We start from the raw sequence: 16,432 nt of genomic DNA, 5'->3' as shown, positions 1-16,432 counted from the left end.
CGACAACAGCGTCCATCTCAGTATTTCCTCACATTGTGTAGTGATAGCCGACGTGGTCCTGTCAACAATCTCCCTCCTATGTCATATGTGTGCCTCCACAGAACGTAAAGTAGAGAAGAATCCCAGCCTCCTACCATGTTTGTCTGCTGTTAGCTGATCCGTTGCTGGGCTGACATCAGATCCGTCACTCATTGTGTGGAGCTGCCTTTCATCTGCGGTGACTGTCAACACACAACAGACAGTGAGAAAGGAAGAAGCAGGTACAGGCCAAAAAAAATACCAAGAAATACATGAAAAAACATTCATCAGCTGTCCTTTTCGTTCAGTCCTCAATTACTTCATCATGTTCCCTTTATCAATACGACCTTATTTCATCTCCTATTTGTATAGAAAGAATATAAATCCCTTTGCTGATGTTACCCTTTGAACTGAAAACATATGCTTAATGATCCTACTGTACTTGTTTTAATAGCTTCATGCTACTGTTTGTCTTCAGGTTCCCCGAGGGCACAGAACTGTTCATCCGTTTGATTACTATTCATGCACTTGTGAAAGACGTGGTACGTATCAGCATCTTTTAAGTACCAACATAAAACCAGTATTTGGCAGTTTGGGATGGAGGAAGAAAACCGGCAGTCGAAAAGTCGAAAACTGACACAACAACAGTTTGAGCAGGCAGTTGAATTTCTTTCCATCGTCCCACCCATTTTAATGATTACTGCACACCAAAATTATAGCCTGGCATTGCCAGACAAATGCATGTATGCGGAGTGAGTCGGGAATTTCTCCATTTATTTCTAATTCCCAAGGCAATTATATGCCAATTTCCTGTAAAACAGACGAGTTACTCAAAAGTAGGTTTGTAACTTTATACGTTTCTTTTTTTTTTTTTAAAAACCCAACTTTCAAACCTGTGTAATTTGTTTTCTATGTTTGACAGCAACCAAGAAAACTAAGTCTTTGTCTGTTATCTGTTGGCTGCAAGCTTTTATTCAGGTTTTTGAGCTACGATTTCTTTCTGCCAAATTTAATCTCTTCCAGTCTCCATCTATCACTGTTGACAACTCATGCAAGTTGCTTTTCCTGCTTCTTTAATAGCCTGGAGGTCTTGTCAGTACAGAGGGAGACAAGATTCTTTCTGTTTACTTTCTGTCTATCTTGCTTTATGCTAATATTCAAAGAAAATAAATAAATAAATGCATGGAGCTGTTCAAACAAACATGATGTACATTCCTGCAGACATGTTTAAATCCACTGCTGTCTTAGCGGCGTGGATTTCATGCTTTGTGCATCATATGCAGATGTTTTAGTAAGTAAAACGAGTCAATGTTAAATGAGATCACAGTTAAAAAGCATGATAATAAGCTTTGGATTCTTTTCTCTGAGAGGGGATATTTCTACATCCATTCAGCCAGTGTGAAGGATAAAATTTGTGATCTTGCTATCCACTTGTGAACAGATCACCCAGGACACGTTTAATATGAGATCTTAACAGGCCCCGAACATGTACAGGCCCTTTCACATCCAGAAACGGGTTTAAACACAGCGGGTTTAACTTTATTTCCATAAACTTTATCTTAGAAAATCGTTTTCTCTTGTACTTTGTGACTTTTTGAGTGTCGCAGCCTTATTTCGGGAAGATTGGTGGAATATGTGAGATGGAAATCTTTCAGGAGATCCACATTAAGTTGTCTCATATAGAAATAGACATATATTGCACTTTACTCCTTGGCCAAAAAGAACAGGCAGCACGAGCGCAGACTGATAAATGTAACGCTGTGAGTGAGAACTAACATTGTATGTAAGCAGTTCTGCACCACAGAAATGTTTGCATGAGTGGATAAGAATGCTCGTGAGAGCAAACGCCTTCATTGTGTGCACAGATGTGTTCCAGTGAGCACGCAGCAGTGATAAGCGCTCGCTCGACTTCTCCTACACACTCTAAGTTGTTCTGTGTACATTCGCTCGACCTGTTGACTTTTGATGCTCTGGAGGTGGGCCAGTGTCGGATGCCTCCTCTCTCCCTCCTTTTCTCGTTGCCACTTTTAATATTAGTCATAAGCTCCTCTCACTTCAGTTAGCGAACATCATTTTAGTAGCCACTGTAGCCAATATCAGTAGGCCCACATTTACGTGCACTTAATAGTTGTTAATGGCGTTTTTTGGCAAACAAGGCTTTTTCTTTGATTGTGAGAGTTGCTAAGGTTGACAACACTTAGTTAGGCAGCCATGTTATATACCTGATATTAATGATGGTGAACTGACTCACCAAGAAGACACGTTAACTTGTATTTTGCGAGATTGTTCCTTGGCTAATTCAGTCAGCATTACACATACTTTATGAGAGTGAATTTCTCTTCTCCAAGAGAAACATTTGAGCAAAGAATATTCAGAAGAACACCATCTGCGAACCCAAATGCCGCACTAAAACATTCATGAGAATTATTATCGTAATCGTAAACACATCAGATCATGAAGTTAAGTGCTGTAGGTTAGCACATCTAACACACTGACAGCTGTATACATGCAGAAACTCTCTCAGGAACAAGCTCTTCAACCACGACAACCTAAATTCTTTATGAATAATTTACACAGGGCACAGAATTATCACCACAAAGGAATTCACACATCTCTGCTTTCATCTGCTGATAAACGAGTGCTTTTTATTTTACTGTAAGACCACTCAACGCTACAAGCTACAGTCACCCATTCACATAAACATTTACACATTGCTTTCTCTGAGACTGAGCTAGATCGCCGCGGTGAGTGATGCCAAACATAAAACCTGCCGTCGAAGAGGTTACGCTCTTAATTTCACAAGAATAGGGCTTTTTAAAGTGCTAACATTTTACTTATGCTTTTCGAGCAGAGTGACTCTCAGCACAGGAAACACATTAATATCCAAACTTTCTTGACCTCTTGCCTTTAGACTAAGCTGAGGAACTTACATGCATTCAACATGCGATGCAAAAGTAGAGAAGCCTACTTCTATGTTTGGTCCTGGGATAATAAATTGTATCTATATGCTATATTTCCATCATAGAAATAAGTAAGATCTTTCTTCACAGCATCATGAAAACTCCCATCAGAGCCGCATTTACACATAAAATCACATATTTTTTTGACAGGATGATGAACTGAAAGAAATGTGAATTTGTTATTTATTCATTTTTAATTTTTTCCAATCAATAATACATTCTTCTTACCTTGAGCAGGCTCCTCCGATTCGTTCCTCTCCAGCTCCAGTTCCCTCAAGACAGTGGCGGTGGTGGGGATGGTGAAGGAGGGGGACAGGACGGTGACACTAGGGGCCACAGCAGGGGGGATCTCATCGGGCCTGAAGCCCCGTCGGATCAGCTTAAGGTGGACTGTATGGCCAGTGTGTCTGAGCACTTCCACTGCCTGTTGATTGGTGCATCCCTGAATGTTTACACCATCGACCTGCAGGGGGCGATCATTTGTGAGCCCGTGGATTAAATGTTGCAGAAGAGGTTGTTTGGACATTAAGCGTAAGTTTGCTTATGTAAGTATATTCTCAGTTTAAATGCAAGTTGTGGTAAACACCAGTGGGAATACAACAAGCTCAGTGCTTCACCAAAAGATTTCCAATCATTTGATGCACTCGTTCATTCATTCAGATTGTAAGCAGGTAAGCTGAAATACTTCAGTAATTAAGTAAGTATTCATAGTGCAGAGCACCAGAACAAAGGCAGAGTTTGAAGAACATAATAGAAAACACTACACTATAAATGTCCTCGGTAATAAGATCAAGAATGTATTTGCTCGGCGTTAATTAAACACTTTTATGTTCACATTTATGAGAAAAAACTACTTCATGAATTATCAGTTCATTGTGAATTATTCAAAATTATGCATCTCATTCTTCCCCCCTCTGACTGAGAAAATGTGATAACTATAATACACAATATGAGCTATTCGCTGCATATTTTCCCTCACACCACTGTCAACCAAAAAAACAATGCTCCAAAGAACATAATTAGGGTACTTACAGCTATTATCTGGTCTCCAACATGAATACGGCCATCTTGATCTACAGCACTGTCTTTTGTTATGCTCTTAACAAAGATACCAGAGGGCTCTGTGGAGTCAGAACAAGTTGTTAAATCAAAGGGTAATATAATTTGCCTTTCTCTGTTTCTTTCTTACGTGGAACTGTTACAGTTTGATGAGAGCTAAGTGTGTGGGAGCGCAAACCAGCAGGACACAGCTCATAATAAGCAAGTCCATTACTAATCTGATCCATAGTTTTGAAAGAAAAATACTCATTATACCATAAAATGTATATTTAGCAAAGATTTTAAAGATGTGTGCTATCCCTTGTGGTTATTCTCTGTAGTTACCGGCTTCATCTTCTTCTGATTACTTGTAGGGAACTGCAGGCTAAGTGCAGAGTGCTAAAGCCAGTTTGAGTCTTGTTGAGCTTGTACATGAGTGACCCCACCCCCAACCACATTATCTGGATATGTTAGTCCAGCTTTAAGAAGTTTGATATTGTCTGATTAAGGGGCGACTGCAGCTCAGGGGGAGAAGCGGTCATCTGCCAATCAGAGATGTCGGTGGTACGATTCTCGGCTACCATGGACCACATGTCAAAGTGTCATGGGCAAGACAATGAAGCCTATGTTGCCTCCAATGTGTCCATCGGTGTGCTAATATGTATGATAGAAAAAGCACTGTGTAGCCTGTAACACCTGTGGAGACTAAGAAGTGTGTGAATGGATGAATGTCGCTTGGGAGTGTAACAACAGAGTGTGATCATCTAGACTAGAAAAGCGCTACATAAGTACATTCCCTTTCCAACTTTAGATAGATTATTTTCTCCAACACTTCACCAGTGTTGAGGCTATTTACATTTGTCATATATTGCAGGTTTCGCTGAGTTCTTTGTTTCCTCATTTTAGTGTCTTTTGGATCTCCATTTTCAGTAAACTAGTCAACCTCCTTTCTGTTTCTCTCTGCACTCTGTAAGCTGTACTTCCTGTATTATTTTTAAAAACTTGTCCCCTTGTATATTCTTTCCAGGTTTGCTTCCTGTCCTTGCTCACCTGGTCAATGCTAACTGATTAACTTACACCTGCAATGTATTTATCATTACCTCCCTCACGACTTTTTTTCTTTGGTAGATCCTCACTGTTTTTTTCCTCCAGTGTAAGTCCTCTCCTGTTCTCTGCCTTGGTTTGGGGTTTTAAGAAAATTTCCAGAGGCTCAGCCAACCGATAAAATGGAACAAAGCATTCGTTATAACTGTTAAAGTGTGAACAGATGAAGCTGCAGCATCTCTACAGAACTCTTAAGCCCACAGACTGGCTAGTTTTCAGATATGCTGCCACCCAGAGGGACCACAACAATCTTGAGAAACATACATCAGCGAATGCATCGTTGATGTAGTCACAAAGACAAAGAAGAAAATCATTCCCAAACCAAGAGGCCTGGATGAATTAGGAGATGACGTTTCTGCCCGAAGCGTAATAACTGCCTTTTGGTCAGGGAACAGGTTGGTATATAACACTGCCAGAGCAAGACTCTGGAGCAGTTTCCCTCCTCAGGCTGACAGATTTACGGACTCAGTCTATACAGTCTTGTGTGAAATAATGAGATCACCTGAATTTTTATCTCCAACATAACCAGCAATAGTGATCCCCAGTCCCTGTGTGTTTTTGGTTAGGTTCACATCAAACGCTTCAGCCTCCTCTTCCTCCTCCTCCTCCTCACAGCCCTGTGAATAGATCAAAAGGTTAATCAGAATTAAATGTAAACAAAAAAAGAATAATCTAACGAGCAAACTTGTGTGAATAAAGCACTAGGTTAGTCACGTATACTGTGAGTCAGTGAAATACAGTCATATTTACTCTGAGCTGACTATACAGCGTGGCTTCGAAATCGCTGTGTGTGGGATTTCTTTCTGGGAGTTAAAATTCTGACCTCCAAAGTGTGAGTCACAGATGATGGAGCTTTCACTTGTCTTTAATTATGTTTTTACAGCGAAGTTAAGACGTAAGAAGATCAAATTAAAACCTCTGAATGTTATCATACAGAATAAGGCAGTCAGAGAAACTGTTTTATTTTAGGAAATTAGTTTGAATGTGGAAATATACTATTACAGTAAAAACGTAAGTGGTAAATTCCTGCTATATTTGTGATTCCTACTGAAAGTCTCTTTTACCTGCTGTTCGGTGACAGTTGGAAGTTGTACAGACATGACAGCAGAGGGAGTCTCCTCCACGGGACCCCTGGTAACAACCAGCTTCACCCTGTTGCCACACTGCCTGAGGACCTGGGCCACCTGATCGCTGCCCATACCACACAGGTCGGTATCTCCGATTCTTAGGATGTGGTCCCCGCTGCGTAGGCGTCCATCCTGAGGCAAAAAATTAATAAATCGTGTTTTCATAGTTACGTCATTACGTGTTTAAAAAAAAAAAGGTATCAGTATCAACGGGTATCAATGCAATTACCTGATCTGCTATGCCTCCAGGAAGTATAGTTTTGACTATAACCCCTGTAGTCTTTCCTCCGACAATACCGAAGCCAAGACCCGTCCCATCGTTCACCAGCTCAATTGTCTCAACATGTTGCCACTGAGAGCAGTATGGGTCACAAAAACAACAATGCAAAAACGTAAATAAATCAAATAGTATTATCTATCCTGAGAAAAATAATCAGCCTAATTTAGAATTGGCTATAGATAGTAAAAAACTAAAGTCCTGGGTAATAACAGGACAACGTTGTGGTAGTTTGGGAAAACTCAAGTTTGTCAGCTATAATCTCATTGTGTTTCTTAAGTGAAGCCTTCTTTGGAGTATGCAAAGGCAACTTTAGCGTGTGAATATATTTATACCGCGCTGGATTTGGCTGACAGTGTACTGGCATCAGAAGGCGTGCGGGACACTGCAGGACTGGTCAGCTGTGGTATTGGCCCTCTTGCCACTGCGAGTTGCACCCTCTCAGAAGCGCTCTGCAGGATGCCTATAGCTTGCTGGTGGGTCACTGTCTGATCCAGGGGCTGGCCATTGATGGCCAAGATCTGGTCAGCCTCTTTGAGCTTCCCATCACTTTTAGGTTAACAGACATGTATGACAAAGAGAGAAAACAAAATGCAGTGTTAGAGACACCGATAAAGTAATTATCCTCATCTTTGCCCTCATTTTGAATATTGTAAGTAGCCCTAAAATGTGCAAAGTACAGGTTGAAAATGTATACTTTTACTTAATTTTTGTGGCTTATTTTGAAGCCACAAACAATCATAACAAATAGTAAATTGTCCTTCATTTGGAGTTAACAATTGTCAAATAGTCAAAGGTTTCCTTTAAATTTCTCAAACTCTGGGTTCTTCTGGTTCTTAGAATGACAGCATCTTGATTTTTACATACCAGTGAGCAACACTTCCAGGCTGAATTTCTTGAATAAATATGCCAAGCTCTCCGCGGTTCTCGCTTTTAAGTCCCACCACGCTGAAGCCAAGACCTCCTGACAGTGGTTTCTGCAGCTCCACATGTGTCACGTAGCGCCCCTGCACCATACGCACATATAGAGCATCAAAGCTACAGGAAACTTATAGAAGTCTACCTGAAGTACCTCAAGAGATGAACATTTGGTTAAAATGAGTAAATCATTCAAATACGCAGTCATAAATCTGACACCTAAAAAAGACCTGACACAATGGTACTACAGAGGGAAAAAAAGCCTCGTGAAAACTGTGTGCATTTCAGTTGGTTGTACCTGTGCCATGGACTGGATAATTTGTTCAAATTCTTCTGAGGCTGTCTTGCCATTGATGTGCGCAGAAGCTGACATGTCGGGGTAGGAAAGGTGGCTGCCATTGGGCTTGGCTGCTTGGCCGTGATCACCAAAGTCGTTCCCTGTTGATGATGGGACGCTTCCCTGGAAAGAGTGATGGAAAAAAGTGGAAAATGGTACTGTCAGTCATCCCTGCCTGACAAGAAAAAAATGCTACAAGAATTTTTGTCAAAATTGTCAGAGCTCCTCAATCCATGACTATAAATTGTGTGATGGCAACATATCTCGAGACTGTTGTTTTCTATAAGGCAGCGTTCATGTGACATGACAGGATTCGCAACCCATAAAGAGTAAAATATATAAACTAACAATGTACATTACATCTAATACCGAACCATGTAACTTCAGCCTCAACGTGAACAATTAATGGGTGAGAGTACAGTGACTTACAGTATATGGCAGAGGTGATACGTACACGCCTCATTATTTCTCAAAGTTTTTGTGTTGACAAGCCAAAAGTGCTGTTTGTCACACGTGTCATATTTCTCTGACAGCACTGACATGTGATCTCACCACAATTGTCTCATTGTGTGGGTGAAGCAGCTCAGATAAAATTCTCTCATTATTTTGCGGCATTAACCACTTCATTCTCAAAGTTCTGATCGGGTCTGATCCAAAACTGGTGATGGTGGAGCGGCTGGGTGTTAGATTATGAAGCTGTGACCTCCACAGGTCATGCTGACACCTCTGTTCTTCAATATAGTTGGCATGCAACTACATGTAAAAAACAAGAATAATGAAGTAGTAGTGCTATCATTTTTAAGCCTTTAATGTGAAACTACAACATTTTGTGCTGTGGACCATTGTAGCTAGTCTAAGTTCTTACATGAGATTGGGCTGAAACGGTCCATCTTTCAGTATTGTTCGATTTTGACAATGCAATTCCACTTAAATGCACGCTTTAAATAAACATTCAGGTCAAACAGAGAGTGAGACTGGACCTGAGTTCCTATTTTGTGACATTTGTTTAAATGCAACGTAACAGCTTTGAAGTTCAGCAAAGGAATCCTGCACACATGGCTTTTATCCAACATAGACAATTAAAGGTTTAAATGCTAACATCGGGACTTAGTCCACTACTGTGGACGTAAACGTTTACCAAGTTTAATTTTGGATAACAAAGCCCTGAATCTGGCTGTCTAAAACCACTGGGATGGCAGATAGCTTGTTATCCCACTATGATTAGTAGGATCTATGGCAGCCTAATCCCTCAAGAGATAATGGCTCTTAGCTGATGTTCCAACAATGACAGAGGTCCAAATACTATATTTCCATCATGGCGGGGGAGTCCATCTGGATGCCTTAATATCCTTTGGTTTTAATTACGGCAATGACTTTAGTTGCGTGACAGAAGAATTGCACGAGTGAGATGGCTACATAACAGTGTTTCCCTGGTTTTATGAGCCAAAGGACATAATGTTATGACAGTCTGAATTGGGATTCAAAAGGATGGACATCATGAAAAGCAATCATTTCATAAATAGTCCATTTGACATATGGCTTTGCGAAACTAAAGATGTCCTTGTGCATGCAACTTTACATGATAAAGTTGACAGTACAACCTTCAGAGCTTGCCCTGTAAATTATGCCTCCTTTTAAACACATCCCCAGATTAGTTGTCAGCAACAAAACTCCATTGGACAGGACACATTAGAGCTGCGTGCTACTGCAAACAAAACCCCACGGGCCGGGTTAAGTTAGTGTTGCATGCTACTAAGTTGCCGTCCTCATGCATGAGCTTTGTTAGCTGGGGCCTGGCTAAGAGGATTAAAGTTCCAGTTTGGTTCTTGCACATTTAAGAAATTGTTTCTGCCCCACTTCACTCGATGGCGGCGGCCTCTTTCTCATGGAAGAGTGTGGCCTTGTCTCCATAGCAACGTGGACTGAGCAAGGCCTAACTAGCAGAAGCCAGAAGACAGCCACTGTGTGTGTGTATGTGTCTGGCTCCGGTCTCAGAACAAAACACAACATGCAACGTCCCTCCTAAATTGGTCCTTCTCTATGGGGCCAAACAAGCTCAGTTGGAACAGACACACGTATATTAGTTCCTTTTTCTAAAATATGTCTCTTAATCCTTGTTATAACATGAAAGAGGTCCAGTTTTGGATCTGAGGGGAATCTATGCCAAAGTCCTGCTTGATATGTTTTGCTTGGTAAGAGCAACATGTGCAACAAACACAGGAATGCACCAACTTTGAAATAACTTAAATTGACGAAATTGCCGCAAGGGGTTTTTATAATCTAAATTCTGCAAGGGGTCAAAAGCGCTCTCATCCCACCACCTCCCTGCATAGCTCACATATTTTCATCCCCATTTCTCAAACGCTTACCCTGGCCCCTCTCCACTTTGACTTAAGAGCTCTTTGCCGTCACTGAAATGTTCCAATTCTCGATGGAGAGAATCGGCTTGGAAAAGAGTTCCCCACTTGGACCAACTATCTCTGCTCACGTATCTATATAATGTCAGACTTGTGTGAACCCTGTAAGCAATTTGGCCTAGGCAGTAACCACGAATGGGGATGGGGATTGAAAGGGGAGGGAGCGAGTGCTTTGACACATGCCAGAAACAGAATCAGTGAGGTCACCCTGGAGGATAAAGACTGAAAAAAATGGACACAGAAAGTATTCCAACCTTACTTTGCTATTTAGTGTGTTTGGACAGCACTTCTTTTCTAAATGCAACTTTAAACTTCATGCTATATTAATCAAATTAAATCATATAAATTGACTTTTTTTCCCCCCCCATCAGTTGACATTCAAAATATCAATGCCAAATGTAAGAAAACAACAATTTTTTCCCCAACTTAATCAAAAAGGAACATGTTCATTTTCAGATTTTTAACTTAATTTGCAGTTCAAACACCTTTTGTTATTATTGACAACTGCATGTTTTATTGTGTGTTTCACATGTGAATTTGAGGAATTATCTGCCCCTCCTTTCTGCAGATCCTCTCAAGTTCCTGTCTTATAGGATGTAGACCATCGATGAACCATCATAATCAGATCTCACCAAAGACGGCGGATTGAGATCAAGACAAAGCTCTAGCTAGGCCCCTAAAGAGCATTTAGAGTCACCCTTAAGCCATTCTGGAATTGTTTCGCCTGTTTCCTCTGGGTCATTGTCCTGTTTGAAGATAAACCATCAATCTAATCTGAGAACCAGAGAGCTCAGATGCGGGTTTACATGAGTATATCTATAGTTTGCTCTGCTCTGTCTTCCCTGTCTCTTCTGGAACCGATTTGAATAAGAAAAAAAAAGTCCCGTCCGCACACCCCACACACCCACCTCCCCACCCCCATAGCATGAGTCTGCACTCACCATGCTCTGCTGTTAAGAAGAGTTTGACCAAATGATGACCCCTTTTCAAAACCCATGACACTTCAAACTGAGCCCAAACGGTTCAATACTGATCCATCAGACCAGATAATGTTCTGGTCAGGGACCTTTACTGCAAACCTCGAGTGTGTTTTCTTTAGCATTCACTGAAGAAAGGTTTCCACCTGGCCACTCTGCCTTACAGAATGCGTTGGTGGAGTTCACTGATGGCTGTCTGGGAGTTCTTCCATTTCCACAAAGGATCTCTGTTGCTCTCCCAGTGACCATCAGATCCTTGGTCACCCTGCTCAGTGCAGCCCTTCTCCCCCGACTGCTGAGTGGAGGCTGCCGTACTCATGGAGCAACGTTTGTATTCTTACCCACATCGCTCCATCACAACACAATTCTGTGTCTGAACTAAACAAGTACTTTCCTCAAACCCATGGGTTGGTTTTTACCCTCATAAACAAAGTCAGATGCGGGTCCCTTACAGACGAGAGTGAACCTTTTAATTCTCTCCCATCCTGGTGATTATCAAAGAAAATGCAGTAATATGGATTGTTGCAGAGTCTCAGTCGTATTAACTATCGTGTCCCTGTTTTCATAGTACTGCAGTCCATGTCAGCTGTATATAAAAACACAAAAAAAGGCCACCCAGTATCTTACAATATCATTATAATTGAACCATGTGTGTTTTTGGTGTCTCTCTGACTATTCGGGCTTGGGATTGTACAGTAATGGGGGAAAACATTGTGGATATGCCGAAACAACTCGTACTTACCTGGTCTTTGAGATGCTGGACAGACTTCTGCAGGGCCAGGATCTGGTGGAAGAGAGAGCTCTGAAGCACTGATTTGAGCAGGCTGAGCTTCTCCTCAGTGGGCACCTCCCCCCGCTCTTTTAGTTTGGCCTGGAGACGCTCCACCGCCTGCAAGGCACGCTGTGTGTCTGCAAGCCGTCGCATATTTCAGTGACAGTGCCGGGCGGAGTGCAGGCGGTGATGCAGCGAGAAGGAGACGTGGGAGAAACGGGAGTTTATTAGAGAGGAAGGAAATTTAACCAGTGATTTATTCATTTTTTTGGATGAAATGCTTTTAAAATGAGTGTTTCCTAACTATTAGGTGACTTTTTTTCTTTATATCTTATATGATTTCCTGGATGAATAATGTTTTGAGCAACATATCATAACTTGGGCTCAGCCGAGTCTGACAAGCGCTCAACAGACCTTATAGTATACTATACTGTATCAAAATCACGTCACAATAGGTTTTGCCCTGCAGCAAAAACTCCACTTTCAACAAACTGTTTGTTTTAAGAAAGCATTGTTTCCTCTTTTTTCTTTGCCGTTAGGGTCAAAGCAGGGCTGCACAGGAGCATAGAATGGCTATCAGGAGGAAGAGATAAGAGAACCAAGCCCTCCACTGCTTGCTTGCTGGACCCTGCATAAGCCCGCCAATCAAGCAACTCCAGAGTGGCTTGTTAGTGAAGAAGGGCCAGCAGGACGTTGTCTCTGCAAAAATGAAGCAATTTTTGAAGCTCACCAACTGTGACTAACACCTAACTGGACATACACATGGTCTGAAGCACTCTTTGGACTGAGAAGCTTTGTTCTTTGAACAAAGGTTGTAAATAGGCCACTAACACTTGAGTCTGTGCAGGTCTTTTTTCTGATAGCCACTGTACTGTGAATAACGAGTCTTCCCAGAAAGTAACGTGCAGACGAAATGTATTTCAAGCCTCAATTCTAAAGATTCCAAAGTTGCAAAACACCCCCAACCAGCACGCCACAGCTGATAATATACAGCCAACATGCCACTCTTGAAAGTGTCCACAGATTGTAGCTTTAAATAAAGTATCTGGCAGTACCAGTTTGGCTTCATGCTTGACAGTTGGACAAATAAATCTCTTTGGGGACAAACAATCACATTTATGGCAACATTATCAGATATGGAAACACTGGCAGTTCATATGCCTTGAACAGCATCCAGGGCCTCTCTAAGGTGCCATTTATACTAATCTGTTTCTATATCGTTTCTATCGCGGATGCACTGTCCATTTACATTAAAATACTGGAATACGACTTCATAGGTGGAAGGATTCAAAGACGCCGGAGCCCACGTAAGCATTCGCATACGATGCTGATTTTAGCAGTTGTAAACGGTGAAAAACGAGGATCCGCAGTGCTGAGCTCTAGCTACTGCGGACGTACTCCTCCCTGATTCGCTAGGCTGGTATCGTTGGTCATGTGACTTGAGTGCTGGGAAACTAAAAACAAACAGGCGTGCTTCACTTCAGTTACACACTTCCTTTCTATTCGTGTCATCGAGAAGAATATGGAAATCATGGACAACCACGATCAGCATGGGAGCCTGCTCCATGTCCTACTGCTGGTAGTACGCTGTGCACAACAATACGTGGCAAGGAGGCGCCAGATTCAACAAGCTTTTATGATGAGAACCCAGCCACTGCAGCAACGCAAGCCGTACATGGAGCGCCGCTTTTGGGTTAGACCGGGAAGAAGCAGCGCATGGTGGGACAATTTCGTGGACCAAGTTGTTGTCGCCGAAGAATAAATAATAAAGAATAAATAATAAAGCATAATAAATAATAAAGCAAGGGCGATCATGTGATGTGATGGCTGATTAGTCATGTGACTAGCGAATCAGCCGATCCCCGTTTGTGTGTAAATGTAAATAGTTTGCAAGACGCCGACACGAAGAAATGGTGAAATGAATGAATGTAAACAGAGCCTCAATCAGATTTGGGGGGGGGGACAAAAAAAACCTCAGCAGAGCCAAAATATGATGCAGTACCAGCAGAGACGTGACACCCATCTGACTAAACAAAACCCCTGTGAGAAAACCGCCCAGTTAAAAGTGAGGACTCGGATTTGGACACAGAGTTCTAATATCATGACAACACTTAACACTGAGACCAGGCTGGCTTCAGTTTAGAAATAGTTTGGAAAAATATCGTATTTTCAAATGATTAGAAATGCAATGGATGCAAGCATGAGTCCTGAACTGACTGCAAAACATAAATATATAACACAATGACTAAATCAAGAAAATCCTTCTGAAATTAAAAAAAAAAAAAGACTTACCCATTGTTTCGATCATTTTTAGACCCAAAGGTGAGCTTGAATTCTTTTCCTTTCTCAAGGCCTGGAAAATGAACATGACACCGAGTTATGTCTTTTCTTAACAGTGGAAAAACACACACTTAGAGGAATAATTGACGTAGTTTTATGACTTTACGAAAAGAAAAAGGAAGTAGAACCAATTCTCTTCTGAATCCAACTTCTTGGACATCGTCTATGCATGGATCAACGTGAAACAGCACACGTGTTTCCTCACTCAGGGCCATGTGTATCTTGTAAGAATGCCTCCCACCGAATCCCCCTCCACTTCGTCTATCAAGAACATTTACAGTGCTCCTTGCTGGTGCCCTTACATTTGACTAATGCTCTAAATGATGGATTTGTACCAGGTGTTATATATCCCGTTCACCTCAGCGCAGGGGATATCACACCAGGAAGAGGCTTTGTTACAAAGCATGACTTGGCTCACAGAGACATTACATGGTTAAAGGTGATTGGTCAGATAATTGAAGGTACTGTGTAGACTCAGAATAGCTACAGATGCCTATGCAATGTATGACGGCATCAGCATGACTCAGCACTGGGTGGTAGAGGTTTATAACAAGTGCATAACAGTATACTTGTTTATTGAAGTGATATGACGAAAATACTGTGCACCTTGGCTGTGTATTCCATTTGTTCATTAAATCCATGTAGCCAACTTATTTATGCTCCAATATGACCTGACAGTCATGGCTATAAAAAATGTTGTAGGTCTTGTTTTCAGGAGCACGTGAATCAGTGCCAGTTAACATTTTGCATGTATAGCTACCCTTTTTTTTATTTTTTAGAGATGATTTACTCTTGAGACGTCTTGCAATGATTCACACACGGCCTGCGGAGCTCGTTACCACTGAACTTTAACCGAAAACTGGTTAGTTTTAAGGCAGAATTTGCCTTTGAAAATCTTTGTTAAAGGCACGCACGAGCTTTGTAGCGACCACAGACGGCTAATTATAGCAAACAGTCATATTATTATCGCGGAAAAAAAAGAGCTTTGACAATGTCGGTGGAGAACTGTGGAAAACCGTTTACATGTTTGTATTAATAAAACGTGTGGTGTGAGATGCGGTTAATATAACCAGTTCGGGTTTGCTTGTGTTTTGAATGCAGTCGCCGGAGCACCCGGGACAATCCGCTTTTCTCAACTCCTCCTCCTTCCCCATCTCTGCAATGGAGCAAGAGAGCAACAGGCTTCCGAGAAGGAGACTGTCAACAAGTTTGATAGTATAACGGTTCCGAGGCTACAGAAAACCCGGTGTTGCTATTGCTGTCCACGGGAAATCCATTCTGCTTTAAATAAACTGTTATGGCTACTTAAATCCAGTTTTTCTGGCTTGTCGGTCCACCGTGTCAAAAGGCGTCTCCTTATTTTCCTCTTAACTGTGGCTACGCCACAGCAAACAAAGACGAATTTCGCATACGCCGAAGTTTACGCCATTCCGAAACGTTCGGCAACGTTTTGTGAAGCGAAACGTGTTTTAAAGTAGTCACTTACATGAGTGTTGAGCCTTTACTCTCCAGGCGACCGGTATCCTGTACTTTCTTCTGTTGTCCCGCGGCTAACGGCGCAGTGACTGGGGCTTAAAGATGGGGCGTAGAGTAACTCGATCCTCTATGGACATTTTCAGCGATAGCTGCATTAGCAAGTGAGCTAGGACTGAAGCGCCGCTTGCTGGCTGCCCCTTAACCTAGAACCTGTAGGCTACGGTCTCAGTTCCACACGATTGATAAAAACTGAGAAACCAATGTGAGTGTAGAGCAACTTGTTGAGTTAACCATGGTTTCTATCAAGTTCACTAACGCTATAAATGTTCACTTCATGTTATTTCCACGGAGATGTTAACAACAATGCAAAATTAAGTACTTTGTCACAACAGAGAATAACCTTAAGCAATGAAAAAAAAAATGCCCAATGGGAATCTTTTTGCCTAACTATTAGATGAATATCTAATTCTCACATGGTTAAACAGTTGAGACAACATTTTTTTGAATAAGCTCAACAAATATGCCCCGAAGCAACACAGTCACTGCTTGCACACTGCTCTCCAGATTTAATGAAGTTTGGTGTATGCACTCATATACATATTTTTTACCACCTAGGCTACCTCATCAATTTCTGCTGACCAGTCAGGCAACAGCACTACCCTACAGTAAAA

The 16,432-nt window shown here is 41.7% G+C and overlaps 1 protein-coding gene across 9 annotated transcripts in view; it reads right to left on the bottom strand.

The window, feature by feature from the left end:
• Window positions 1–15,885, bottom strand: part of mpdz (multiple PDZ domain crumbs cell polarity complex component) — a 43,040-nt gene extending 27,155 nt beyond the window's left edge. For all 9 annotated transcript variants that reach the window (XM_075451472.1, XM_075451473.1, XM_075451474.1 and 6 more), the window contains exons 1-12: window positions 15,772–15,885; window positions 14,238–14,298; window positions 11,916–12,082; window positions 7,741–7,902; window positions 7,392–7,531; window positions 6,860–7,073; window positions 6,477–6,599; window positions 6,185–6,379; window positions 5,623–5,737; window positions 4,011–4,099; window positions 3,207–3,441; window positions 135–221 (exon numbers count right to left, since the gene is read on the bottom strand). In XM_075451472.1, the coding sequence (XP_075307587.1) occupies window positions 135–221; window positions 3,207–3,441; window positions 4,011–4,099; window positions 5,623–5,737; window positions 6,185–6,379; window positions 6,477–6,599; window positions 6,860–7,073; window positions 7,392–7,531; window positions 7,741–7,902; window positions 11,916–12,082; window positions 14,238–14,253 (1,543 nt within the window). In that variant the 5' untranslated portion in view covers window positions 14,254–14,298; window positions 15,772–15,885. The remainder of the gene's footprint in view (window positions 1–134; window positions 222–3,206; window positions 3,442–4,010; window positions 4,100–5,622; window positions 5,738–6,184; window positions 6,380–6,476; window positions 6,600–6,859; window positions 7,074–7,391; window positions 7,532–7,740; window positions 7,903–11,915; window positions 12,083–14,237; window positions 14,299–15,771) is intronic.
• Between the last annotated feature and the right edge of the window lie 547 nt (window positions 15,886–16,432).

The sequence above is a fragment of the Odontesthes bonariensis genome, chromosome 19 (genome assembly GCF_027942865.1).
Source record: "Odontesthes bonariensis isolate fOdoBon6 chromosome 19, fOdoBon6.hap1, whole genome shotgun sequence".
Lineage (NCBI taxonomy): Eukaryota > Metazoa > Chordata > Actinopteri > Atheriniformes > Atherinopsidae > Odontesthes > Odontesthes bonariensis.
The sequence above is the reverse complement of the archived record's forward strand: the minus strand, read 5'-3'. Positions and strand labels throughout refer to the sequence as shown.